The following is a 27,796-nucleotide window of genomic DNA, read 5'->3' as shown; positions in this document are numbered from 1 at the left end:
AGCGCGCAGGTGTCACTGGGCCTTTCTGTTCTCCAGGGCCCTTTGGCAGTCCCAGGGCTGCTGCTGATGCTGCTTGCTGACATTTCCTTTCATTCAATCACTCGTGATTTACTGAGAGCCCACCCTGTACCACCCACTGTGAACAAAACACCCAGAGATCCCTGTCCAGACAGACAAGCTCCTCCCATCACGTGCTGGGGTGGTAAGTGTGATGGATAAAGAGAGGAAGAGCCAGCGGTGCCTCTGGCTGGAAAGGCCAAGCCGACCTCACCAAGGTTGTGACATTTGTTTTTTTTTTTTTTTTTTTGAGACGGAGTTTCGCTCTTGTTACCCAGGCTGGAGTGCAATGGCGCGATCTCGGCTCACCGCAACCTCCGCCTCCTGGGCTCAGGCAATTCTCCTGCCTCAGCCTCCTAAGTAGCTGGGATTACAGGCACGAGCCACCACGCCCAGCTAGTTTTTTGTATTTTTTAGTAGAGACGGGGTTTCACCATGTTGACCAGGATGGTCTCGATCTCTTGACCTCGTGATCCACCCGCCTCGGCCTCCCAAAGTGCTGGGATTACAGGCTTGAGCCACCGCGCCCGGCCGGTTGTGACATTTGAACACCAGCTGAAGGGGTGTGAGGGCAAGAGCAGGAAGAGGGAGGAGCCAGTCCACAGGCCTGGAGGCAGAAGGCTGATTGAAGAAGAGTCCGGAGGCTCGGGTGGCTGCAGCAGAGAGAGAAGAGGGTGAGTGGCAGGACGGGAGGTCAGAGGAGAAGGGGCGGCACCCGTGGCTCACAGAGCCTCAGAAGGATTTTGGTTTTTTTTTTTTTTTTTTGAGATGGAGTTTCGCTCTTGTTAACCCAGGCTGGAGTGCAATGGCACGATCTCGGCTCACCGCAACCTCCGCCTCCTGGGTTCAGGCAATTCTCCTGCCTCAGCCTCCTGAGTAGCTGGGATTACAGGCACACGCCACGATGCCCAGCTAATTTTTTGTATTTTTAGTAGAGACGGGGTTTCACCATGTTGACCAGGCTGGTCTCGATCTCTTGACCTCGTGATCCACCCGCCTCGGCCTCTGAGCAGAACGGGGCCATTGCAGAGCAACACACACTTTAAATAAGCAAAACCCCCATCTTTCCCCTGGGAAGGAAGAGGCCGATGGAAGCTGTGTTTCTGACTCACACAGGGGAGTCGTAAACAACCCTGGAGAGAACAGCTGGGCCTGGTGAGTCACTCACTCCTGGGAGTGGCTCCTCCCCACCCTGCCACGCAGCCTGCAGGCTGCGCCTACCCCCTGGTGGCCACGATCCCTCCCTCCGCACCCAGCCTCTCTCTGTGGGGTGGGGGCTGCCATGCACCCCAGTGGAGATGGATAGGAGTGGGGCTGGGCTGGCTGGGCAGGCAGGGGTTTTGCTTCTTGCTAAGGCAGCCCTGGAGGGGCCTTACCATGGGGCAGGGACCCAGTTGCCATCCCCAGAGCCAGGATCATTGGCTGGGGTGGGGGATCAGGGCCCCCTTGGTCCCAGCACACCTGGCCTGTGAGACTGTACTCTGCATGACTCCTCCAGGTGGCCATGGTCACCAGAGCTGGCTCGCTCCCCTCTGCCAGTTGCCTGAGGTCCGGGCACCAGGCCACTTTTCACTCTCCCCACAGGGTTAAACATTAGTGGGAGGTTATCAGCATGGGCCAGGGAGGGAGAGGGGGGAATTCAACTCTGTCTCCTCTGCTGGAGCAGCCAGTTCCTGCAAGCCCAGACAATGCCTGTGGAGGAGTTTGTGGCTGGCTGGATCTCTGGTGAGACATTTTTCTTCCTTCTGTCACACTGCACCCAATGGTAGGTCACTTCCTGGGGAAGAGGGGTGACATAGGAGAAGCTGAAACCAAATTTCTGAGTTCCAGCCTGGAGGGAGGATCACTTGAGCCCAGGAGTTTGAGACCAGTCTGGGCAACATAGGGAGGCTCCGTCTGTACAAAAAATAAATAAATTAGCTGGGTGTGGTGACACACACCTGAGTAGTTCCAGCTACTCAGGAGAATTGCTTGAGCTCAGGAGTTCAAGGCTGCAGTGAGCTATGACCATACCACTGCACTCCAGCCTGGGTGAGACCCTGACACACAGACACACAGACACACACACACACACACACACACACACACACATGCAAAGGGGGTAGGCCATGGTGATTCACACCTGTAATCCCAGCACTTTGGGAGGCTGAGGTAGGAGGATCACTTGGGGCCAGGAGTTTGAGATCAGCCTAGGCAACATATGGAGACCCTGTCTCTATAAGAAATAAGAAAAAAATTAGCCAGGCTTGGTGGCACATGCCTGTGGTCCCAACTACTCCAGAAGCTGAGATAGGAGGATCACTGGGCCCTCGAGGTTGAAGCTGCAATAAGCCATGATCACACCACTGCACTCCAGCCTGGGTGACAGAGCAAGACCCTGTCTCAAAAAAAAAAATGTCTGGGTTCCCCGGAGCACCCCAGAGCTGGCTGTCCCCAGTCCTCTGGGGAGTGGCTGATGGGGAGAAGAGAGGAAGGCGCAGGTGGGAGGCTGCCTGCCTCTGCCTGCCTTGGCTGCACTGCCTGACACCTGCAGAGGGCCGGAGAGCCAGGTGAGTGCCCCATGCCTCTCGCCCGTCTCTCCAGGCCCACCCTGTGGGGCTCACAAAGGAAGTTCACCTTTGACTTCACCTGCTGTCCTGGGTTCCCTCTGGGCCTCTGCCCCACCTGGCTGTGGGCCGCAGTCCCGGGCCCCGAGGCCTGTCGTGGATGGTCCCAGCCCAGCTTCTGGATGGCATTCCTCTTAGGAGAAAGAGAGGGGTGTTCTGAACCTGTCTCCTGGGGGCACGACCCCCACCCATGCTCCAGAACCAGCCTCTGCTGTGGAGGGCAGGAGTGGGAGTGGGCAGGTGGAGGGACAGGGGAAGCTCCCTGGCAGGTGCTCAGCCATGACTCCCATCACGGCCCTGCAGCTCTTTGCAGCTGGCTGGCAGCAGGGCCTCCTCTGGATCCTGACGACAACATTATGAGTTGAAGAAAGAAAGGAGTACAGCTCTCAGGGAGGCAGGACCCTGGGCCATTCACCCGGAGTCCCCCGGTCCACATGCGGTGCGATACCCGGGTACGGGCTCCAGCGAGGACATGTGTGTCTTTGGCTGGCTCTTCCCTTCTGGGTATGCATCCTCAGGTGGGTCCTGGAGTCTCACTCCCTTGTCCCAGTGCCTTCCTGGCCCAGTGCCTGGTGTGGAGGGGGTGTTGGGAGCAGCTGGAGTTTCTGGAGCTTGGCAGGAAGGTGGCACACGTGCCTGAGATGACCCTGCTCTCCTGCCTCCTGCCTGAGCCCCACTTTCCTCTTGGCACAGACTTGCTTCCTGGGCCTGGCACGAGGGCCCTCACTCATAGCACTTTCTTGTCACCACAGGAGCTGTGGGCTTGGTCCTGGGACACCCCTTTGACACTGTAAAGGTGAGTTTAGGAGAAGCCCCAGAAGAATGAAAGAGTTCACCTGACCCAAACTTCAGGGTGCCCAGAGGTTGGGCCTGGCTAATCTTGCCCTTCCCGGCTCTCCTGCTGGCTGGCATCCTGCTTGAGAGGGCAGAGGGAAAAGCTGGCCCTCCTGCCATCCCGCCACCCCATCTGCCCTGTCCTCCCTGTCCAGGTGCGGCTGCAGACCCAGACCACATACCGGGGCATCGCCGACTGCATGGTCAGGATTTACCGCCACGAGTCTGTGAGTGGCCCACTCCTTTGGGGTCCTTCCCTTTAGGGGAGGCAACTGGGGCCGTTGGTACCAGCTGCCCTCTCCTCTCCAGCAGGGTTCTGCCCCAGGAGGAGAGAAGACCAAGTCTGGGACCCTTGGGGGCCTAGGTGGTAGCTTGGCACCTCAACAGTGCAGCCTCAGCCTCAGACTGTCCCCACCTTTTCCCACCTCCCTGTGGCAGGACTTGGGAGCAGTTTCCAGCCGAAGGCGGCCGTGCCAGGGCTGGAGACGACAAAGGGGGAGGCCCCACGGTGCCTACTCCAGTGCCAATGTGTCTCTCTGCAGCTCCTGGGCTTCTTCAAGGGAATGAGCTTCCCCGTTGCCAGCATAGCCGTGGTCAACTCTGTCCTGTTTGGGGTTTATAGCAACGCCCTGCTGCTGCTCACGGCCACCTCCCACCAGGAGCGGCGGGCCCAGCCGCCCAGCTATATGCACATCTTCCTAGCGGGCTGCACCGGGGGGTTCCTGCAGGTGAGAGGGCAGCATGTGGGCACACAGGAGTCACAGGGATGGTCACCCACCCCGCTCTGGCAACCCACAGCTATGGAGGCACAGGCCTCCTGGAAGGGAAGATGAGGACTGGGCTGTAGCTTTCCAGGCTGCAGGCCTTGGCAGGAGGGCTGTGGGGAACGGAGGGGGCAAAAGGCAGAGAGAGCTGGGGAGCAGTGCCAAGAGGGTGCCTGGAGAAGCAGCCTATACCGTCACTTCAGTTGACAGGGCTTACTACCCTCCAGAGGGGTCTGCCAGCCACAGAGCTGTGGGAAGCCCACTCCCCAAGGAGACTTTTGACCCTGGAGAACTGCCAGCCCCCCACAGAGCTGTGAGCCCAGCTCTTCTAGCTGGGTCCCGATGAAGTCCCGACCCTCCCCCGGCCCTGCCCAGCTCTACCCTTTGCCTGCAGTGCCTGGGTGGCCACCACCTGGGAGCCTCACTTGAGGCCCCGCCCAGCAGGACATTAACCATTAAGTCACTGCCATCATTTGGGCTTCCAGCTTTAGAGGGGCAGGTGGAGGGAAGAGGGACCTGCCAGTGCCAGCAGGAACCAGTGCTGAATGGAGCCTCTGAGCATAAACTGGCAGAGGGTGCACCCAATTCCCGCTCACACCCCAGCCTCAAGCCAGGGTCACCCTCTCCTGGGTGCCTGTGCCAGGGCCCCTGTCACACTTCATGGGGCAGAGAGCAAGGACAAAGTCAGGCTGCTCCTTCAAATGAATTAATGATTAATGAGACCCCTGGAGGCCCCGGCTTTTCTTCTGCCCCTTCTCCGGCTTTTCTTCTGACCCCTAGGTGTCACCTACAGGTTTCCTGAGCCCCGAGAGCCAGACCCCACAAATGCAAGGAAGAGAACTGAGACCCTCGGCCAAGTGGCCAGGCCCGGCTTCTAAGTCACCCTGCCCCCTCCAGCTCTTTGGAAAGCAAAACTGGGGACTGTGAGGGCCACCGATGGAGCCTGGGTTTACAGTCAAACCTGTGGCTTCAGTTTCAGTCTTAGAGCAAAAATGAGTTTTAGGCCGGGCAAAGTGGCTCATGCCTGTAATCCCAGCACCTTGAGAGGTCGAGGCGGGCAGATCACCTGAGGTCGGGAGTTCGAGACCACCCTGACCAACATGGAGAAACGCCATCTCTGCTAAAAATACAAAATCAGCCAGGTGTGGCAGTGCATGCCTGTAATCCCAGCTACTTGAGAGGCTGAGGCAGAAGAATCACTTGAACCCGGGAAGCGGAGGTTGTGGTGAACCAAGATGGTGCCATTGCACTCCAGCCTGGGCAACAAGAACGAAACTCTGCCTCAAAAAAAAAAAAAAAAATAAAAAAAAAATAAAAAAAAAAAAAAATGTGCTTTAGTTTGGAGCGGGAGGAAGAGGCAGGGATTGACAGCCTCTGTCAGGCACAGACGTTGTCCTGGCCTTGGCTGAAGCTGACCTCCTGAAATGCTGAAGTGGCATCTGATACTCCACCATCCCTGTGGGGGCGTCTGTCACCTGGCGTCGGCCCAGCCCTGTCCTCAGCCCCCAGGAGCTCAGGGCTCAGAACATTTCCCGAAGCCCTGAGCTCAGCCCTGCCAGCAGGCCCAGGAGGATGACACCAAGGACCCATCTCCCAAGGGATAATCCCCAACCTATGACCCTTCCTGCCAAGGCCAAAGTAAATAAGTGAAGACTTGGCCTGCCACACCCTCAGGACCACCACTGGAGGTGACTGACTGCCCCGGTCGCAGCCAGCCACCTGCAGGGCTGAAGAACTGAGCCCATGTACCTGTCACAAAACAAACAGGCAAAAAACACATAAGTCTCTCAGAGACAGGCTGGCCTTGGCATGGACCGCAATTCTCACCTGGCCTTAAAAGCCATCTTGACCTAGAGGCATCTCTGACCCAAACCTTAACCGCCCCCATCTCACTCTACACCCCCCTAGCACTGATGCGCACCTGGACCCCAGCCCCAGTTCCATATCAAATCTGTGTGGTGTCTGCTAAGAGCTCTAGCACCCGGCAAGTCCCCCATCACCCACCTTCCCACACGCAGAAGCCTCTTTGGTGGGACCTAATGGGAGGGAGTCTTGCCTTTCCAGAGGCAAGAAGGACTGGCCCCATGCCCCCCAGGCTCTGAGAGGTGAGCGCAGGAGGGAGAATCGATGGAGCTGGGTCCCATCATCAGAACAACACTCAGGAGGGGACCTCCTTCACCCTGGGAAGGGGTAGGTTCTTGGCTGTCTCACAGTCACAGACGGAATCGTTCACTCAGCCTGGCTCACGGTACAGGCATGCTCATTGCTGGCTTCAGGGCGGCCAGAAACCAACCTGCTTCTGCAAAAAGAATCCAGGCTGTTCTGAGCGCCTGCTGCAGGCCAGGCAAGTTGGTCACTGTTGCATGAGGAGGGCTTGGGCCTGATGCCAAGTGAGGTGGCCTGTCCCTGTTACATACAGACGTCCTGGCCATCCCAGTTGCACATGCGTGTGAGAGGCTGGGTGCTGCCAGGGTTCCTGTGGGGCTGGACCATGCCACCTCTGCCTGTTTCCTTCCTCTTGTGAATATACGGGGCCAGTTCCCACCCCAAAGCCCCACCCAGGGCTTTCATGTTTCCTCCCCAACAGGCCTACTTCCTGGCTCCTTTTGACCTCATCAAAGTCCGGCTACAAAACCAGACAGAGCCAAGGGCCCAGCCGGGGAGCCCCCGACCCCGGTACCAGGGGCCGATGCACTGTGCAGCCTCCATCTTCCAGGAGGAGGGGCCCCGGGGGCTGTTCCGAGGAGCCTGGGCCCTGACACTGAGGGACACCCCCACGTTGGGGATCTACTTCATCACCTATGAAGGGCTCTGCCACCAGTACACACCAGAAGGCCAGAATCCCAGTAAGTAAAGTGGCGTGAGAGGATGGGGGATGGGGTGTGGGTAGCAGGCAGGGTCCGGCGGAGGCAGGGGAAGGAGGTTAGGGTCTGGGGAGGATGCTATGTTCTGGTTCTGACCCCTGCTCTGGGCTCCCTCTGCTCCAGGCTCAGCCACGGTGCTGGTGGCAGGGGGCTTTGCAGGCATTGCCTCCTGGGTGACAGCCACGCCTTTAGATGTGATCAAGTCCCGAATGCAGATGGATGGCCTGAGAGGCAAAGTATACCGGGGGGTGCTGGACTGCATGGTGAGCAGTGTCCGGCAGGAAGGAGTGGGGGTCTTCCTCCGGGGGCTCACCATCAACAGTGCCCGTGCTTTTCCTGTCAATGCTGTCACCTTTCTCAGCTACGAGTATCTCCTCCGATGGTGGGGATGAGTCTTGCGGCAATGCCCACAGCTCCCCATCAGGCCCATGTCCCGGAGGCCAGTTGGAGGTTGGAGGTCAGGTAGAAAGCCTGCAGCTTGCAATTCAGTGCAAGAGGCTCAGCCCTTTCCTGATCAAGGCGCCTCCCACCTGCCCAGATCTGGGCTGGGCAGATGCCCGTGGGAGCTGGAAGCCAGGGGGCCCGGGCAGCGCTCTGTGTAGCTGGCCTTGACTCCTTTGCCTCCCCTATCTGTGAAGCAGGGAGCACGAGGCACAAGTGAGCTGGCAGTGGTGCTGGTGACATCCCAGCCCTGTCCTGTGCCTTCACCCCTTAAGGAGCTCTGAGACTCTGCTTCTGAGAGGCCCTGCTGCCTCCCACCTCCCTGCCTTTCAAAGCTCTCTCCCCCTCGACCCAGAATAACCCTATGTCTCCCCCAAGAATCCTTCAGTGACTCCCATCACCTTCAGGAAAAGCCCAAGCCCCTTCCTCCTTCCCAGTTCCTCCCTCCCCACGAGGCTGGGGTTGCTTCCTAGACCCTGAACAAGCCGTGCTCTCATTGCCTGGGCCTGGCCAGCAGTGCACAGCGGCCAGCAGGGTGACTCCATCATCCCCCGGGCTGGCCCTGCTCTCCTACGAGACCCAGGCTGAGCTCGGCCTCCTGATTGACTATTCCTTGACTCGCTTCCTGACCTGAGGCTGACTTTGGGGTTCTAGACACCCCACCCCACACGTGCCGTGATCACAGCACTTGCCTGCACTTCTTCAGAGTCATTGATTTGCATCTCGGCTTCCCCACTGGACTGTGAGCTCCATGAGGTCAGGGATTGTGCTTTGGATGGTTTCTAGCCGGAGCCCAGTGCTTGAACATACGTGTGCAATAAATACTGGTTAAGTGACGTGGCCTGTCTCTCCCACGCCAGCCGCCACACCTGCTTCCTTGGTCTTGCCACATACCTTTCTGCTGAACCTCCCAGCCCCCATGTGCCTGCTCTGACCTGTCTTGAAGTCACCGGCAGTGGAGGGTGCTGGAAGCTGGGGGTCTGCTTTGCCCACTCCCAGCCAATGGCGCTTGTTTTCTTTTTCTTTCTTTCTTTTTTTCTTTTTTTAGAGACAGAGTTTCACTCTGTCGCCTAGGCTGGAGTGCAATGGTGCTACCATAGCTCACTGTACCTTGAATTCCTGGGCTCAAGCGATCATCCCACCCTAGTCTTCCAAGTAGCTGGGACTACAGGTGTGCACCACTGCGCCTGGGTAATTTTTTATTTTTTTGTAGAGAGGAGGTCTCACTATGTTGCCCAGGCTGTTTTGAACTCCTGAGCTCAGAATCCTCCCACCCTGGCCTCCCAAAGAGCTGGGGTTACAGGTGTGAGCTGGGGTTACAGGTGTGAGCTGGGGTCACAGGTGTTTTCTTTACCCCTCTCAGTTGCTCAGTGGGAATTAAAACCTGGCTGAGGCTCGGTGTGGTGGCTCACGCCTGTAATCCCAGCTCTTTGGGAGGCCGAGGTGGGTGGATCATAAGGTCAGGAGTTCAAGACCAGCCTGGCCAACATAGTGAAACCCTGTCTCTACTAAAAATATAAAAATTAGCCAGGCGTGGTGGTGGGTGCCAGTAGTCCCAGCTACTTGGGAGGCTGAGGCAGGAGAATCGCTGGAACCTGGAGGTGGAGGACGCAGTGAGCCGAGATTGGGCCACTGCACTCCAGCCTGGGCGACACAGTGAGACTTTGTCTCAGAAACAAAAGCAAAAACCTGGTTGAGAGGGTTCTTTTAACTGACAGCAAAATTGAGCATCACTGGCTATTTGTTCCCACTAATGTCCCTACCTGGTCTGAGATCAACCTGAGTCCACCTCATGGTGACCTGAATTCCTGCCATTTACTGGGGCCTCCCTGTAGAAACAGTCACAGTGTTATGATCACAGTTGCCAGAGAGGCAGCCTCAGCTCAGAGACATTATGTAACCTGACCTAGGTCACACTGCAGGTAAGTCATATGATTTGTTTGGATGCCTCTGAGCTTCCAGCCCCAGTGTCCAGTTACTTAGCTACCCTGCTCCACTGGGGTACATGGCGGCCTTCCATGAGTCACCTATGTTCAAATCCCCCTGCACCACCCTGGGCTAGACCTGCCAGGATGTGCTCCGTCACGTGCTCATCAGAGCTCTCCTTCACTGGGTCACATGCTGCAGATGGCTGGAGGCCACTCCAAAGCCTTCTCCCCATTCCCCGTCATCAGTGTGCAGCTGGGTGTGCGGCTGCTGCACAGGACTGCATTTCCCCGCCTCCTTTGCAGCCAGGCAGAGTCTAACCCTGGTTAGGTTCTCACTGGAGAAACATCACCAACTGATATGTGTTGCCTATCACTTGCTTCAAAGGAAAATCCTCACTGTGGGCTGGAAGTGGTGGCATCTGGGGCACCCTGGAAGGCACTGAGAGGATGCAGGAGGTGCCCTGTTGGCCTGGCACCTAGGTGACCTTGGGGAGCACAGCCCACCCCTCCGCCCTGGGCTGTTATGTTGTGTTGCACTCCTTGTCACAATGGTTTATTATTTATTTATTTATTTATTATTATTATTTTTTGAGATGGAGTCTCTCATTCTGTCGCCAGGCTGGAGTGCAGTGGTGCGACCTCAGCTCACTGCAACCTCCGCCTCCTGGGTTCAAACAATTCTCCTGCCTCAGTCTCCCAAGTAGCTGGGACTACAGGTGAGCATCACCATGCCTGGCTAATTTTTGTATTTTTAGTAGAGACAGGGTTTCACCATGTTGGCCAGGCTGCTCTCCATCTCCTGACCTCGTGATCTGCCTGCCTCAGCCTCCCAAAGTGCTGGGATTACAGGCCTGAGCCACTGTGCCTATTTATTTTTTGGAGACAGGGTCTCACTCTGTCTCCCAGGCTGGAGTGCAGTGATGCAATCTCAGCTCACTGCAACCTTTGTCCCCCGGGTTCAAGCAATTCCCTCCTCAGCCTCCCATGTAGCTGGGATTACAGGTGCATGCCACCATGCCTGGCTAACTTTTGTATTTTTAGTAGAGACAGGGTTCACCAGTTGGCCAGGGTGATCTTGAACTCCTGACCTTGTGATCCACCCACCTCGGCCTCCCAAAGAGCTGGGCTTACAGGCGTGAGCCACTGTGCCTGGCTTTTGTTGCAACAGTTTAGCAAGCTTCACACTAACTCAGTGGGTAAGGGGTGCAAGCTTACAGGTCAGTGGTAATCCAAGTGTGGCCTGTGGGGCAAAGCTTATTAGAAATGCAGCATCTGGCTGGGTGCAGTGGCTCACACCTGTAATCCCAGCACTTTGGGAGGCTGAGGCAGGAGGACCACTTGAGGCTAAGAGTTCAAGACCAACCTATGCAACATAGTGAGACCTTGTATCTACCAAAATTTAAAAATTGGCCAGGTGTGGTGGTGTGTGCCTGTAGTCAGAGCTACTTGAGACTAAGGTGGGAGGATTGTTAGAACCTGGGAGGTTGAGGTTGCAGTGAATCTTTTTTTTTTTTTTTTTTTTTTTTTGAGACGGAGTTTCGCCCTTGTTACCCGGGCTGGAGTGCAATGGCGCGATCTCGGCTCACCGCAACCTCCGCCTCCTGGGGTCAGGCAATTCTCCTGCCTCAGCCTCCTGAGTAGCTGGGATTACAGGCACGTGCCACCATGCCCAGTTAATTTTTTTGCACTTTTAGTAGAGACGGGGTTTCACCATGTTGACCAGGATGGTCTCGATCTCTCAACCTTGTGATCCACCCGCCTCGGCCTCCCAAAGTGCTGGGATTACAGGCTTGAGCCACCGCGCCCGGCCTTGCAGTGAATCTTGACTGCACCACTGCACTCCAGCCTGGGCGACAGAGCAAGACTTCGTCTAAAGTAATAATAATAATAGTAATTTAAAAAAAGATAGCAGGTCCCACCCTGACCTGCCAAATCAGAATTTCTGAGGATGGGGTCCCGGAATCTGTGTTGTGAAAAGCTTTCCAAGGGATTTGTTGTGAAAAGCTCTCCAAGAGATTTCTACACGTGCTCAAGTTTAAGAATCAGTGTTCTGCCATCCTGGTCAACATGGTGAAACCCCGTCTCTACTAAAAATACAAAAAATTAACTGGGCATGGTGGCGCATGCCTTTAATCCCAGCTATTCAGGAGGCCGAGGCAGGAGAATTGCCTGAACCCAGGAGGCGGAGGTTGCGGTGAGCCGAGATCGCGCCATTGCACTCCAGTCTGGGTAACAAGAGCGAAACTCCGTCTCAAAAAAAAAAAAAGAATCAGTGTTCTGGGTGCAGCTGATAGTGGGAATGTGCTGCCCTTTCAGGCTAAGAAAAGTGTATGGTGCCTCACCTGAGGTCAGGAGTTTGAAAGCAGCCTGGCCAGCATGGTGAAACCCTGTCTTTACTAAAAATGCAAAAATTAGTCGTGCGTGGTGGTGTACACCTGTAATTCCAGCTACTAAGGAGGCCGAGGTAGGAGAATAGCTTGAACCTGGGTGGCAGAGGTTGCGGTGAGCCAAGATCACGCCACTGCACTGTAGCCTGGGTGACAGAGCGAGACTCTGTCTCAAACAAAACAAAACAAAATCTGGATGTTTTTAATCAGCAGGGTCTCATAGGATGCATGTGAAGTTGCTTAAGGATTTAACAGATGGTATTTGAGGTTGCTGTTATTTTTGAGAACTCTTTTAGACAGAAGAAATCCCTAAGAACTAGGAGATAGTCTGTGAACCTGCTTTGAGGTTACAAAGCGGACGGTGTCTGACGGTCACTTGCGAAGAGCTGAGAACTCGAGCAAACATGTTAAACAAGTCCCATTGGACTCTCGTTGTCCAGCCGTCATGCTGCTTTTTATAGCACTGACCACATCTGAAGGAATTCCAGGAGACTAACTTATGTGTATAGTGACACTCCCTGTGGCTTTCCCTGCTGCACTCCAGCCTGGAGAAAGCTACATGAGCGGGGAAAGGGGGAAATGACCCAACATGAGATGACTCTGGCTAAAATAACTTGCACCAGACTCAGGAAACAGCTGAACCAAGGGGGTTCACGCTGTGAATGTGACTTAATTGGTGTCTCCAGCCTGCTCAGGCTCCCGAGTGCCAGGCTCACACTGCTGTCTCTGGTCACGGATCTTCCAGTTCCCCCAGCCTGCCCAGGTAACAGGCATGCCCTCAGCTCCCAGCCCGGGCCAATGCCTGAGAGAAGCTCTCCCTCTTCCTCCTTCCCATGCCAAAGGAGTCCCTAACTCCTCTTAACCTTTTGGAAGGTTTCTACTCCTCCTCCTTTTTTTTAGAGATGTGGCCTCATGCTGGGCGAGGTGGCTCATACCTGTAATCCCGGCCCTTTGGGAGGCTGAGGCGGGTGTATTACTGGAGGATAGGAGTTTGAGACCAGCCTGGGCAACAGGGAGAAACCCCGTCTTAACTAAAAACAAAACAAAATTAGCTGGGCATGGTGGTTCATGCCTGGCATCCCAGCTACTCTGGAGGCTAAGGCAGGAGAATCGCTTGAACATGGACACAGAGGTTGCAGTGAGCCGAGATCGCGCCACTGCATTCCAGCCTGGGCAACAAGAGCAAAACTCTGTCTTAAAGGAAAAAAAAAAAAAAAAAAAAAAGAGATGGGGTCTCACTATGCTACCCAGGCTGGTCTTGAATTCCTGGGCTCAAGTGATCCTCCTGTCTCAGCCTCCCAAAGTGCTGGGGTTACAGGTGTGAGCCACCATGTCTGGCTTCCGCTCCCTCCTTACCAATCCTAATAGCACAGCCCTGGTCCTGTCTCAGATCTGAACATATATTTTAACTTCTGGCGGTACAGTTCTCCCCAAGTCTCCCTGCTCCTCAATGGCTTCCCATTCCTCTGCAGAACCAGGGCAAGCTCCCTCCCACAGCCTGCATGGCTTGCAAGTGTTCACCTTCTCTTGGTTCCTTAAGCACAGTGGGCTCCCATTAGTACATACCCTTCTTCTTCCTCTTCCTCCTCCTCCTCTTCCTGCTCTTCCTCCTTCTCCTTTTCTTCTTCTTTCTCTTCCTCTTCTCCCTCTTCTCTTCTTATTCTTCTTTCGAGACAGTCTTGCTTTGCTGCCGAGGCTGTAATACAGTGGCATGAGCACAGCTCACTACAGCTTCGACCTCCCAGGCTCAAGCGATCCTCCTGCCTCTCAAACAGCTGGATTACGAGTGTATGCCACCTTGCCAAGCTAATTTTTATTATTTACTTATTTATTATTGAGATGGTGTTTTGCTCTTGTCGCCCAGGCTGGAGTGCAGTGGTGTGATCTTGGCTCAGGCAACCTCCACCTTCTGGGTTCAAGTGATTCTCTTGCCTCAGCCTCCTGAGTAGCTGGGATTACAGGGACCCACCACCATGCCTGGCTGATTTTTTGTATTTTTAGTAGAGACAGGTTTCACCATGTTGGCCAGGCTGGTCTCAGACTCCTGACCTCAGGTGATCCACCTGCCTTGGCCTCCCAAAGTGCTGGTATTACAGGCGTGAGCCACTGCATCCGGCCTAATTTAAATTTTTTTTTTTTTTTTTTTTTAAAGTGGCGTCTCATTATGTTGCCCAGGCTGGTTTTGAACTCCTGGGCTCAAGCTCTCCTCTCGCCTTGGCCTCCCACAGTGCTGACATTACAGGCATGAGCCACTGGGTCCGGCCGCTCGTGCCCTTCTGCCTGGCCATGTGCCTCCCACCCACCCTGCAGCTCTCGGTTGAGCTTCACTTCCTTAGGGAAACCTTGCTCACGTTCCTTTGACATGCCTGTTGTTTGGAATCACCCGGGGAGTTTGTGAAAATACAAATTGCTGGGTCCCACCCTTGAGTTTCTAATTCAGTAGGCTTGGGGATGGTCCAAGATTTGCCTTCCACTGTGTTAGAGATGGGGTCTCACTATGTTGCCCAGATGCTGCTTCTGCTGAGAGCAATGCCTCAAGAACCACGGGCTCGTGTCCTCATGGTGTCCCCCTTCATCAGTTTATAATGACACAGTCATTCGTGTAACTCTTCAGTTATATCTGTCTCTTCCCTAAACTATAAGGTCTGGAAAGCAGAGACCCCTGTGTTAGCTCTTGTCAAAACTTTAGCTGGGATACAGAGGTGCTTGGTAAATAGTTGTTGGCTGGATGGGGTGGCTCACACTTGTGAGCCCAGCACTTTGGGAGGCTGGGATGAGCCCAGGGGTTTGAGACCAGCCTGGACAATATAGTGAGACCCTCATCTCTAAAAAAATACAAAAAAAAAAAAAAAAAAAAAAAAGGCCGGGCGTGGTGGGTCATGCCTGTAATAATCCCAGCACTTTGGGAGGCAGAGGTGGGCAGATCACCTGAGGTCAGGAGTTTGAGACCAGCCCAGCCAACATAGTGAAACCTTGTCTCTACTAAAACTACAAATATTAGCTGGGTGTGGTGGTGTATGCCTGTAGTCCTAGCCACTTGGGAGGCTGAGGCAGGAGAATCACTTGAACTTGGGAGGTGGAGATTGCAGTGAGTTGAGATAGTGTCACTGTGCTCCGGCCTGGGTAACAGAGCGAGGACTCTGTCTCAAAAAAAAAAAAAAAAAAGCAAAAAAACAACCCCCCAAATTATCTGGGTATGGTGGCATGTGTGGGCCTGTGGTCTCAGCTCCTCAGGAGACTGAAATGGGAGGATCGCTCATGCCTTGGAGGTTGAGGCCGCAGTGAGCCATGATAACACCACTGCACTCCAGCCTGGTCAACAGAGCAAGACACTGCCTCTTAGTAAAATTTACTTACTAATTAAAATAAGTCAATAAATAAATAGTTGTTGAACAAACGAGTGAATGAATAAATGAAAGAAGGCAAGCTGGTCTTCACCACTTCCCCTGTAAGTTTAATAGGCTTCCCTTTGTGGGTAAACTGACCTTTCTCTCTGGCTGCCCTTAGTATTTTCTCCTTCATTTCAACCCTTGTGAATCTGACGATTATGTGCCTTGGAGTTGCTCTTCTTGAGGAATATCCTTGTGGTGTTCTCTGTATTACCTGGAGTTGAATATTATCCTGCCTTACTAGGTTGGGAAAATTTTCCTGAATAATGTCCTGAAGCGTATTTTCCAGCTTGGATTCATTCTCTTCGTCACTTTCAGGTACACCTATCAAGCGTAGATTAGGTCTTTTCACATAGTCCCATATTTCTTGGAGACTTTGCTCGTTCCTTTTTATCCTTTTTTCTCTAATCTTGTCTTCTTGTTTCATTTCATTGAGTTGGTCTTCGACCTCTGATATCCTTTCTTCTGCTTGATCAATTCAGCTGTTAAAACTCATGCATACTTCACGTAGTTCTCGTATTGTGTTTTTCAGCTCCATCAATTCAGTTATATTCCTCTCTAAATTGTTTATTCTTGTTAACATTTCGTCAAACCTTTTTTCAAAGTGCTTAGTTTCTTTAGATTGGGTTTGAACAAGTTCTTTTAATTCACAGAAGTTTCTTATTATCCACATTTTGAAGCCTGCTCTGTAATTGGAACACACTCTTTCTCCATCAAGCCTTGTTCCGTTGCTGATGAGGAACTGGGATCCCCTGCTGAGGGAGAGGTATTCTGATCTTGGGTATTCTCAGCCTTTTTTGGCTGTTTTCTTCCCTTCGTTGTAGATTTATCCATCTGTGGTCTTTATAATTACCGTCTTTGTAATTGGGTTTCTGAGGGGACGTCCCACTTACTGATTCTCAGCGCCGAAATCTGAGCAACCCACTGCGCAGACTAAATCAGCTGCGTTAAGATTGATGGTGCTTTTCTGACTCTGCACCAAGAACCGACGCTCCGAGGCGCCGGCAAAACAGCCTCGCCGGTCACAAGAGTCGCGCTGGCGACCCGTGGGGCTCCTCCTCTGGGAATCTCCTGGTGCGTGAGCAACAAGAATTCATGTGAAGGTGTGGCATCCTCTCGTTCTTTGCGCTTTCACTGAGAGCTACAATCTCGAGCTGCTAGTGATCAGCCATCTTGGATCTCTCCACAAACAGTTTTAAACCATTTGCGAACTTTGCAAAAAGTAAGGAAATTTCCCAAAGACCCCTTCAAAACAAGGAAGGGTTTAAACCAGGGTGTTGGAATTTGGGCAGCCCCTGGGCCAAATGCTGATGACTCCATGACATTGGAGATTGAGGAATCCTGGGGAACAGATTAGACCTTGAGTCTGAATCCAAGGCTCATAAATTAAGTAGATTCCTATGGTTCTTGGAAGGGACTACCCATGGGTGAAAGGTAGACCAGAAAACCTCCACCCACCAGTAAAGTAAATTGATAAACAAACCTTGCCCCTTTCCTTTGAGGTGAAAAAAATTTAGGAATAAGATCTGGACCCATGAATTCAGAACCACGTGCCTGCTCCCTGTGCTCCCTCAGTTCTGGGGCGCCTGCCTCCAGGAAACGAATATATCATGTTGGTAGTGTCCCCTTGTGTCTGGTGGGAGTAACTACACATTTTTCTTTTTTCTTTCTTTCCTTTTTATTTTTATTTTTTTTGAGACGGGAGTTTTTTGTTTTTGTTTTTTGCTCTTGTTGCTCAGGCTGGAGTGCAGTGGCACAATCTCAGCTCACCGCAACCTCTGCCTCCCGGGTTCAAGCGATTCTCCTGCTTCAGACTTCCGAGCAGCTGGGACTACAGGCACGTGCCACCATACCTGGCTAATTTTTTGTGTTTTTAGTGGAGATGGGTTTCACCATGTTGGCCAGGCTGGTCTCAAACACCTGACCTCGTGATCTGCCCGCCCCGGCCTCCCAAAGTGCTGGGATTACAGATGTGAGCAGCCGTGCCCGGCCTCTTTATTCTTTTTTTATATTTTTTGTGAGATGGAGTCTTGCTTTGTTGCCCAGGCTGGAGTGCAGTGGCACGATCTTGGCTCACTGCAACCTGCGTCTCCCAGGTCCAAGCAATTCACCTACCCCAGCCTCCTGAGTAGCTGGGATTATAGGCATGTGCCACCATACCTGGCTAATTTTTGTATTTTTTAGTAGAGACGGGGTTTCACCATGTTGGTCACGCTGGTCTCAAACTCCTGACCTCAGGTGATCCACCCACCTTGGCCTCCCAAAGTGCTGAGATTATAGCCGTGAGCCACCGTGCCCCAAAACTACACATTTTTCAAGCAAGGCACACCCTAAATCAGGATCTTTGGGTTTTCCAGAGACTAAGTCCAACTAATAAAAAAATTCCCTTACACAACTTATTAGCAAAAACCAAATAACCCAATTTTAAAATGGGCAGCCAGGTGCAGTGGCTCATGCCTATAATCCCAGCATGTTGGGAGCCCAAGGCGGTGGATCACCTGAGGTCAGGAGTTCAGACCAGCCTGGCTAACATGGTGAAACCCTGTTTCTACTAAAAATACAAAAAATTAGCTGGACGTGGTGGGGCACACCTGTAATCCTAGCTACTCGGGAGGCTGAGGCAGGAGAATTGCTTGAACCCTGGAGGCGGAGGCTGCAGTGAGCAGAGACCACACCACTGCACTCCAGCATGGAGGCAGAGCGAGACTCCGTCTCAAAACAACAACAACAACAACAACAACAACAACAAAAAAAAAAACAAAATGGGCAAAGGACCTCCATGATTTTTCAAAGAAGACATATAAATAGCCAACAAGTTTATTAAAAAGTGCATAACATCACTAATCGTCAGAGAAATGCAAATCAGAACCACCTTCCATCTGTCTAGAAAAGAAAAGATAACAAGGTGTGAAGAAAAAGGAACCCTTGTACCCTCTCGGTGGGAATGTAACTTGGTTCAGTTGTTATGGAAAACAGCATGGAGGTTCGTCAAAATATGCAACATAGAACTAGCATCTGATCCAGCAATCCCATTTCTGGGTATATATTTAAAGGGACTGGGTCAGGTGTGGTGGCTCATGGTTGTAATTCCAGCACTTTGGGAGGCTGAGGCAGGAGGATTGCTTGGGGCCAAGAGTTCAAGACTAGCCTGGGTAACATGGTGAGATCATGTCTCTCCAAACAAACAAACAAACAAACAAACAAAAATAGCTGATCTTGGTGGCCTGTGCCTGTGGTTCCAACTACTCAGGAGACTAAGGCAGGAGGATCCATTGATCCCAGGAGGTTGAGGCTGCAGTGAGCTGTGATCGTGCCACTGCACTCCTCCAGCCTAAGTGACAGAGCAAGATCCTGTCTTAAAAATAAAATAAAATGGGCTGGGCATGGTGGCTCACTCCTGTAATCCTAGCACTTTGGGAGGCTAAGGCAGGAAGATCGTTTGAGCTTAGGAGTTTGAAACCAGCCTGGGCAACATAGTGAGACCTCATCTCTATTAAAAAGTAAAAATAAAAAATTAAAATCAATTAAAGGAACTGAAATCAGGCTTTTGAAAAATACCTGCTCTCTCATGCTCATTGCAGCATTCTTCACAATAGCCAAGGTATGGAAACAACGGAAGTGTTCATCAGTGATCAAATGCATGAAGAAATCCGACATGCAGCAAAACATGATTCAGACATCAAAAGGAAAGAAATCTTGCCATTTGTGACAATGCACGTGAACCAGGAGGACATGACACAATGTGAAATAAGCCAGGTACAGAAGGACAAATACTGGGCCAGGCTTGGTGGCTCCTGCCTATAATCCCAGCACTTTGGGAGGCCGAGGTGGGTGGATCACCTGAGGTCAGTAGTTCAAGACCATCCTGGCCAATATGGTGAAACCCCATCTCTACTAAAAATACAAAAACTAGCCAGGCATGGTGGCATGTGCCTGTAATCCCAGCTACTCGGGAGGCTGAAGCAATAAAGTGTTGTGTTATATTCTGGTACTCTGATAGGAGTGGGACACCTGAGACAGAGAGCTAATCTGTCTGCTCTCTGTTGCTTTGATAATAACTGTAGAGAGATTGCATAATTTTTTTTTTTTTTTTTTTTTTTTTTTTTTTTTTTTTTTTTTTGTGACTGAGTCTCACTCTGTTGCCAGTCTGGAGTGCAGTGGCACAATCTCAGCTCACTGCAACCTCCGCCTCCCGGGTTCAATTCTCCTGCCTCAGCCTCCCGAGTAGCTGAGACTACAGGTACGTGCCACCACATAGGCTAGCTAAGTTTTGTATTTTTAGTAGAGATGGGGTTTCACCATGTTGGCCAGGATGGTCTCGATCTCCTGACCTCGTGATCTGCCTGCTTCAGCCCCCTAAAGTGCTGGGATTATAGGTGTGAGACACTGCACTCGGCCTTTTTTTTTTTTTTTTTTTTTTTCTTGAGAAGGCATCTCACTGTGTTGCCCAGGCTGGAGTGCAGTGGCGTTATCTTGACTCACTACAACTTCTGCCTCCTGGGTTCAAGTGATTCTACTGCCCCAGCCTCCCAAGTAGCTGGGACTACAGATGTCAGCCAATGCACCCGGCCTAGAGATTGTGTAATTTTGATTTCAACATTTAAAAAGAGATATGGGTTGGGCACAGTGGCCAAATCGGGCGGATTGCCTGAGGTCGGGAGTTCGAGACCAGCTTGGCCAACATAGTGAAACCACATCTCTACTAAAAATACAAAAATTAGCTGGGCATAGTGGCAGGTACCTGTAATCCCAGCCACTTGGGAGGCTGAGGCAGTAGAATCGCTTGAACCAGAGAGGTGGAGGTTGCAGTGAGCCAAGATCATGCCATTGCACTATAGCCTAGGCAACAGAGAGAGACTCCATCTCAAAAACAAAAAACAAATAAACAGTAAATAAATAGGCTGGGCATGGTGGCTCACGCCTGGGTAATCCCAGCACTTTGGGAGGCCAAGACAGGAGGGTCACCTTAGGTCAGAAGTTTGAGACCAGCCTGAACAACACGGTGAAACATCTCTACTAAAAATACAAACATTAGCTGGGCATGGTGGCAGACACCTGTAATCCCAGCTACTTGAGAGGCTGAGGCAGGAGAACCAAGAGGCGGGGGTTGCAGTGGGCCGAGATTATGCCACTGCCCTCCAGCTAGGTGACAGAATGAGACTCTGTCTCAAAAATAAATAAAATAAAATAGAAAAGAGATACGTCAGAACTGGAAAGGTATCAGAAAAGAACAATTTATATGAACACAGAGTAGGAAAAATAGACTCTGTGAGGAACAGCTAAATGATTTGGGATCTCAGCCTAGAAAATGGAAGGCCTCAGGTGGCTTCATAAGCGTTTGAAAGGGAATTGTTAGTTCTAGCCACCAGGTGTGGAGGTGGTCAATTAGGACAAGAAGAAGCAAGCTGAAAGTAACAAAAAAGCTTCTATTCATTCACTAGGACCTACAAGCAAGAGGCAAAGACAGGCCCCAGCTCCCCAGCATGCCATTTTAGAGAACAGCACAGGAGGAAGGTCAGACAGGAACAGTCTCAGCGTCAAGGAGTTTCAGAATAAAAAGGATAAAAGCTCCTACCTCTTTACAGACCTGACCTGAAGTGAGCTGCAGGGAGGCGGGGGAGAAGAGCTGGGATGAGACGTACTGAGTTGAAGCGGAGAAAGGATCTGTCATTGCTCCCAGGAAGGTCTTGGTAAAGGCTGTTGGAAGGTGCCTCAGCTGGAGTCCCTGAATGGAGGTGCCCGGCTAGGAATGCAGGTGTGCTTAGGAGCATGGCAGTCTGGGGGCCTGGAGTCTTTGATTGCAACTCTTGCCAGGAACCTGCAACGCACCGGCAATTCACCAAGCTGGGGTGGGAGGGCAGCTTCCATGCATGAGGCCTGCCAGGCAAAAGTCTTGATTGCCAGTGGTGGAGCCTAAAAGGCCACCCTTAGGATTTTGGCCTAGAGTCGGTACTGTTATTTTATTTTATTTATTTTTCGAGAGGGATTCTCGCTCTGTTGCCCAGGCTGGAGTGCAGTAATGTGATCTTGGCTCACTGCAACCTCCCCCTCCCGGTTCAAGCCACTCTCCTGCCTTAGCCTCCCGAGTAGCTGGGACTACAGGTGCTCACCACCACACCTGCCTAGTTTTTGTACTTTTAGTAGAGACAGGGTTTCACTATGTTGACCAGGCTGGTCTCAAACTCCTGACCTCAGGTGGTCTGCCCACCTTGGCCTCCCAAAGTGCTGGGATTACAGCATTTTTATTTTATTATTTTTTTTTAATTTTTGACAGAGTCTCACTTTGTCACCCAGGCTGGAGTGCAGCGGCTCGATCTCCACTAACTGCAACCTCTGCTTTGTGGGTTCAAATGATTCTCCTGCCTCAGTCTCCCAAGTAGCTGGGATTATAGGTGTGTGCCACCACGCCTGGTTAATTTTTGTATTTTTAGTAGAGACAGGGTTTCATCATGTTGGCCAGGCTGCTCTTGAACTCCTGACCTAAAGCGATCCACCCACCTTGGCCTCCCAAAGTGCTGGGATTACTGGCATGAGCGACTGTGCTCAGCCTGCAGCCAGTATTTTTACCTGCTAGAGTCTATCTGCATCCAAAGCCCATATCCTTTCCAGGTAAAACCATTTTCTTTCTTTTTTTTTTTTTTTTTGACTGGTTTTCACTCTTGCTGCCCCAGCTAGAGTGCAGTGGCGTGACCTTGGCTCACTGCAACTTCCATCTCCTGGGTTCAAGTGATTCTCCTGCCTCAGCTTTCCGAGTAGCTGAGATTACAGCTGCCCACTATCACGCCCAGCTAGTTTTTGTATTTTTAGTAGAGACGGGGTTTCACCATATTGGCCAGGCTGGTCTCGAACTCCTGACTTCAGGTAAATCCACCTGCCTTGGGATTACAGGCATGAGCCACCGCACCCAGCTGGTAAAACCATTTTCTTTCCATCCTACTCCCAGGATATGGCTCAGACTTCACTTTTTCTCACCTGTATCAGAGTCTCTCTGCCTCTAGGTTTCACATCTTTGACACACCCTACACAGACTGTTATTCTAGAACCCCAAGAATGACTTGTTCCTGCCTACCTAAAACCCTCCGATGGCATCCTCCCCCTGTGCTTGGTTGGCTAAAAGACCTTCCTATTCTCCAGGCCTCTCCTTGTACTCTGCTCCTACCTCGGCAAGTATGCCATGCTCTGGCAGCACTGCCTGCCCCCACCCCCAGCACATTGTGCTCCACTCCAATCAGACTTTGAGCATGCTGTCCCGCCGCCTGGGACACCCTTCAAACTGCACCTCGAAGCTCTCAAAGCCCTGGAGTCTCCCTAGCTCTATGGGGCCAGGTAGTTTGCACAAGCCTTTATCACAGCCCTCAATCGCACCCCACTGTCATTGGCTGCAAGGTCCTGCCCAGCAGAGACGTCATCTTTGCAACCTTGTTCACATAGGAGACCTTGCTGAAGCGATGTTGTGAAATGAGCAAAGGGGAAAAAAAAATGAATGAATGGCTATTCCATTCCAATTCCAGCTCCCTTCTGTTTCCCTGGCATGTCTGTAGCCTGCCCTACCCCAAATACACACATTCTGAGAGCGAAACTATCGGAGCTGCAGCTTATCTGGAGCAGTAGCTGGGATCTGTCTGTCCTGGAGCTTCCTTCTCACGAGGGTATCCCATGAGCAGTGCCCACGCCCTTCGAGTCCTTGCTGCTGACTATCCGGAAGAGGATCCCTACTGGTCATGGACAGACAGCTGCACCGCAGCAACCATCAGCAATTAATTTTCCAAATCTGAATGGAAAGTTTTTACCCTTCTCCCATGAAAATAACACCTGGCCTCTTTTCTGATGAAAAACTTTATTTCCAGAAGCAGAACTGTTTTTAACACAGAGTTCAAGGAAGCAGCCTGTCCAAAAAGTCCAAATTCCACCTTTCTAAGCCCCTAGACTAACTCCCTCTCTAAGGCTCTAGAACTTTGAAGCAGGGTTTAGAAACTAAGTAGCCTGGATTCCTACCCCGGAAGTACCATCTTTAGAGCTCTCTTCTTGGGGCTTGGACGACTGCCACTCCAAGCTCAGACTTGGCGTCCCAACTTCCACACCTTTACGACAGTTGTATTTCCACAGGAAAGAGACAGCCGGATCTGCCTTTTGAAGAGGCCGTTTCCATGGGAAACAGGAGTGGGGCGGGGGAGGCCTCTGGAGAGCAGCAAAGGCGCCTTCACAGGCAGCAAAGCCGCTCCACCTCCTCCTCACAGTTGTAGAATTTTTCGAATAGCTCAGGAGAAGTGCTGTTGCACTCAAACCACCTCCTCAACGTGCCCAAGGCCCGGAGGGCATCAGCTCTGGTGGGCAGGGGCTCGAAGGCACCCTCTCCGTTCCCCTCCTCATCTTCAGTACCTGTCTCCTCTTTGCACACCCCAGGCCCTGGCTCCTCACCTTCCAGGTCCACAAAGTGGGAAAACTCCTCTAGACTCAGCCCGCTGGGGACTGGTGGCATCTCAGAGGCTTTGTCCGAGGACGGGGGTGTTTTGCCAGGAGCCAGCCCTTCCTGAATGAAGCTGCTGAAAATGAGCTGAGGAGGCACCTTGGCCCAGGCGGCTGCTGCCACATGCAGGGCATCCAGCATTGTGATGCCCGCCCTGGCCTCAGCCAGCGAGGTGCCATCCCTTTCGCTCTGGATGGCAGCCAGTTTCCCCAACAGCCGGTGCCGGTAATGGGCCTTAAAGGCCCGGACCACCGAGCTGGGGAGGGGAGGCGTGGTGCTAGAGGTGGCCAGAGGTAAGAGCCTCACGTGGTAGAGCCCAGGTAGGCCTGCCAGCTCCTCTACCACTCGGGCAGCCAGCAGCAAGGCTACCTGTCGGCCCTGCTCTCCCATGTCCCGGTCAAACTGTGCCAACCACTCTGACCAGGGGATGCCCAGGTCAGGGTGGTAGGAGGCAGGCAGAGTCTCACTACGGACCCCAAAGAAGCATCTCGGGGCAGCCTGGAGCCCACCCAGCAGTACCCGCCGCTTCTCAGTGCCCCTGCTGTTGGCACACAGCAGCACCTGTACTTGATCACATGCACCCAAGCTGCCGGGCACTGCCCGATACAGCAAGGGCAACTCAGCACAGCCAAAGACGTCCTCTGGAGAGAAGTCTTTTAGGGAAAGGGGCAGCTGGGCCTGGGATGTTAGCCCCGGAGGAGGTGGCTCAGGGGGGAATGAAGGCGCAAGAACATGACGGGCCCCAAAGCCGACGTTGTTTCGGCGTTTCCATCGAACCAGCCAGCCGATGCTGGGCACGAAATCCTGGCCCATGATATCGGCCAGCTCCTTGGCTTTGTGAAGCAGCATGGGCCCCGTCACGTCCCAGGCCTTGGCCCGCGCGATGTGGTACCAGCAGAGCAGAGCCTCGTCGATCCCGCTGTACTTGGACTCCCGCTTGCGCTTGCGCTCGCGGTTGGCTGTGCCGCTGCACCAGTCCGCCAGCAGCTTCTCCTTATTCTTGCAGATGCGCGAGATCTGGGGCTGGGAGACCTGGAAGCGCCGGGCCACCTCCGACTGGGACATCTTGGACTCATCCAGGAGCTCCAGTACCCGGATCTTCTCGGCCAGGGACAGGGCGTGAAGCTTCTTCTTGCTGCTCAGTTCCATGGCTTCTCCGGGCATCTGTGGTGGGAGGAAAGAATGAGCGGGTAGAGCAAGCTGAGGCCGGGAGGGCTGGGAGAGGAGCGCAGGAGGGAAGAGATTAGACAAGGACGTGCGCAGGCACCAGGGGAGACTGGACCCGCCGAAAGAGGCAGGGAAGTGGCCAGGCCGAGTGGGGGCCGGCTGGCCCGGTCCCCAGGATGCCAGGGCAGAGTCGGGGAGGGGGCGTCTCTCCCCTCAGAGGGACAGGGGAATCTGGGCTGGGGTCTGGCTCTCCTGGGGGAGAAGAATGAAGAGTGGAGGGGACGGCTGCAGAGATAACAAAGGTGCACGGACATGGAGGGCCTGGGGCCTAGGGGGCAGGTGTGCGGGGGAGGAGCCCCCCGGGAGGGAGTGGGAGGCAGCCTAGGCCGGATTCCGATGACGCCACTGGGGGCGGGGAGGTGGGTGGCTGCAGAGTTGAGGTGACAGGTGTACAGACGACAAAGGGGACAGAGCGGGTCTGAAGGAGCGAGGCTAATTTGGTGCCGGGTCCTGAGGGGGAGGCCGGGCGAGGGTTCGGCCTGAGGAGGTGGAGGGCAGGGCCGTGGGCGCAGGTGCACCGGCGACAAAGGGCGGGAGGAGTGAGGAGGCTGCAGAGGGGCGAGGTGTCCCCGTGGGGAAGGTGGTGGCCTGGGAGGGTCCCAACGCCCAGACCCAGGCAGGCCGGCGGCCGGGCTCCGCGCCCTGGCCGGCCACTCCCCCTGGACCCCGTGTCCGTCGGCGGGAGGCCCCATGCGCCCGCCCGCCCGGCCTCCCGCTCCGCACGCACCTCAGGCGCTGGTCCCGCGGCTCCCGCCCCTGCCCTCAGCCCGACTCCCGAGCCCCAGTCCAGGCGGCGACGGCAGAACAAGGGAGGGATGGGCGCCACGACCCCGAGGGCAGAGCGGGTCGAGGGGCTGCGCGGGCGGCTGGCGGGCGGGCGCGCGCACAACAGGGCCCGGTGCGCGCCGCCCGCGCCGGGCTCTCTCCCGGCTGCTAAGTCCGCGGTGCGGGCCCTCTGCACCCACCCGCCGCAGCCGCGCCCCGGCCCAAGCAGATTGGCCCTCAGTGGCGTCCCGTCCCGCCCCCGGCCAAGTCTCATTGGATGCCGCGGAAGTGGCGGTTCATCGAGCCCTCTAGAGGCGGGGCTTCCAGCGCGGAGGGGCGGGAGGCGGAGCCAGGAGGCGGCAGGACTTCCCTGGGTGCCTACCGCAGCCGCGGACCCCAATGGCCCGATGAGCCTTGTAGGCGGCGTGAGGGCCGCCGAGCTGACTTTGGGTCCCAAAGCCTTCCTGGCCCTGACCCTAGGCCTCCTCGGCTTCTTCGTCTACCAAGCAGGGCTAACTGCCCTCACGGAGTTGTTTTGGGAAAACGATGAAAAGAGAAAATGGATGCAAGCTTTAAGCCACACAAAAGCTCTTTACCATGGACAGCGCTGGCCCGAGTCCGTCGGCCACGGAAACTGCTTGCCTGGGCCAGTTCTGATTTAGGACGAGTAAGCACTAATTTTTATCGGATTTGGTACTTCACAAGATTGAAGTTCCTGAACTCAAGATCTGGCATCGTTGTCTTCCCTGCTAACCTTCATTCCCGAATTAAATGCAGACCTCTTGACCTGCAGTCCAGCTGCTCTCCAGCCTCGCTGTGCCCTCTGCATCCTCTGCCTTCCTCACAGGCTTCCGTATATACCACCCTACCGGCTGCGGACAACAACCAACTCTCCCAGTCCCATCCCAAATCCCAGCTTTCGCACCCCCCTCCCAAATTCCGTCACTTATGCCTTCTACAGTGTTCTTATTTTGCACATTTCTTTTCTGGCTCTTAGACTACTCAGCCGCCAAAGAGCATTCATTGCGGTACTCCCTCTCCGCCTTGACCACTTCAGTGGAAAAGCATGAGGACGGGCTGCACTCTGCTTCTCACACAATCCCCAGCCCACAGCACGCTGCTAATGTACTGAACATAAAAGCGCAGGCCTAGGCTTTCCAAGAGGCAACGATGGCTTTCAAAATGTTCTGGGAAAAAAACAGGATACTTCAGGGGCCCATAACTGCTTGATTCAAATCTTTCCTTTAAAAACAACAAAGTTAGACTTCTGAAACACACACTGAAGACATACACGCTGCCATATGTCATTTCATATGAACATGCCAGCTGTCGCTATGTTCACTTTGGCTTCAGGGAAACTCACTTTGTGCACATCAACGTGCCCTGGGAAAGCTGTCCCCTCCACTCTTCATTCTTCTCCCCCAGTGAAGCCAGACCCCAGCCCAGATTCCCCTGTCCCTCTGCTGGAAGAGACGCCCCCTCCCCGGCTCTGCTCTGGCATCCTGGGGACAGGGCCAGCCGGCTCCCACTCGGCCTGGCTACCTCCCTGCCTCTGCGGGCAGTTCAGGCCCTGGGGCACTTGCTCTGGCCTGGGGGCACTGCAGGCAGCGGAGGGCACACAGATCCTGCTCCTCCCATGGAGATGTTAGTTTGCTTATTAATTCTTTTTATAAATTTGTATATAAACTTCTGGTCTCATTTTAAATATCTGAGATTGCAAGGTCAACTGTTACAAATCTGTCACCACTTTCCATCTATGTATCCAAGTCTAGCAGAATTTTCTGCAAACCAACTGAAACACAAAAATAGGATGCTAAAGTTTTTAACCCAAATTTTGTATTGATCAAAAACAGCCTCATTGTTCTTTATAACAAAAAACTGTTATAAATTTGAATTTATGTAACAAAACTAACAAAATAACCAATTTTATATTCGCTTTACATATTGGAGTTCAACAAAAGAAATTTAATTTTCGGGTAAAAAAGCCGTATTTTGAAATGTTTTTAAAAATCACCATAAATCTTAGGATGAAATGGAGCGAGGCAGGAGATAAACCATCCAGCAGAG

The 27,796-nt window shown here is 53.2% G+C and overlaps 2 protein-coding genes across 14 annotated transcripts; one reads left to right on the top strand and one right to left on the bottom strand.

Moving 5' to 3' along the window:
- Positions 1-346: 346 nt before the first annotated feature.
- On the top strand, positions 347-24,824 carry SLC25A45 (solute carrier family 25 member 45). Of its 13 annotated transcripts, XM_074401700.1 has the most exons (9): positions 348-731; positions 1,136-1,212; positions 1,724-1,782; positions 2,967-3,167; positions 3,416-3,459; positions 3,653-3,724; positions 4,040-4,225; positions 6,849-7,107; positions 7,249-8,402. In XM_074401700.1, exons 4-9 carry the CDS (start codon positions 3,098-3,100, stop codon positions 7,515-7,517), a joined length of 900 nt encoding a protein of 299 aa, XP_074257801.1. In that variant the 5' UTR covers positions 348-731; positions 1,136-1,212; positions 1,724-1,782; positions 2,967-3,097; the 3' UTR covers positions 7,518-8,402. The 13 variants fall into 13 exon arrangements, with proteins under 13 accessions (XP_039327298.2, XP_039327299.2, XP_039327301.2 ...); XM_039471364.2 differs by lacking the exon at positions 2,967-3,167 and having other exon boundaries at positions 347-731; XM_039471358.2 differs by lacking the exon at positions 1,724-1,782.
- TIGD3 (tigger transposable element derived 3) lies at positions 21,583-27,717 on the bottom strand. The gene is made up of 2 exons (XM_039471357.2): positions 25,692-27,717; positions 21,583-24,901 (listed from the first exon to the last, which is right to left on the bottom strand). Exons 1-2 carry the CDS (start codon positions 26,001-26,003, stop codon positions 23,471-23,473), a joined length of 1,743 nt encoding a protein of 580 aa, XP_039327291.2. The 5' UTR covers positions 26,004-27,717; the 3' UTR covers positions 21,583-23,470.
- Between the last annotated feature and the right edge of the window lie 79 nt (positions 27,718-27,796).

Source organism: Saimiri boliviensis, chromosome 6 (genome assembly GCF_048565385.1).
Source record: "Saimiri boliviensis isolate mSaiBol1 chromosome 6, mSaiBol1.pri, whole genome shotgun sequence".
In the NCBI taxonomy this organism is placed as follows: domain Eukaryota; kingdom Metazoa; phylum Chordata; class Mammalia; order Primates; family Cebidae; genus Saimiri; species Saimiri boliviensis.
Note: the sequence above shows the minus strand (reverse complement) of the source record. Positions and strands in the feature narration are given on the sequence as shown.

Coding starts and splice junctions, on each gene's coding strand:
- SLC25A45 (XM_039471359.2), top strand. CDS start 3,098: ATGCGGTGCGATACCCGGGTACGGGCTCCAGCGAGGACATGTGTGTCT. Junction 3,460..3,652: donor ACCCCTTTGACACTGTAAAG/GTGAGTTTAGGA, acceptor CTCCCTGTCCAG/GTGCGGCTGCAGACCCAGAC. Junction 3,725..4,039: donor GGATTTACCGCCACGAGTCT/GTGAGTGGCCCA, acceptor GTCTCTCTGCAG/CTCCTGGGCTTCTTCAAGGG.
- TIGD3 (XM_039471357.2), bottom strand. CDS start 26,003: ATGAGACTTGGCCGGGGGCGGGACGGGACGCCACTGAGGGCCAATCTG. Junction 24,902..25,691: donor CCGCGGGACCAGCGCCTGAG/GTGCGTGCGGAG, acceptor CTCCCACCACAG/ATGCCCGGAGAAGCCATGGA.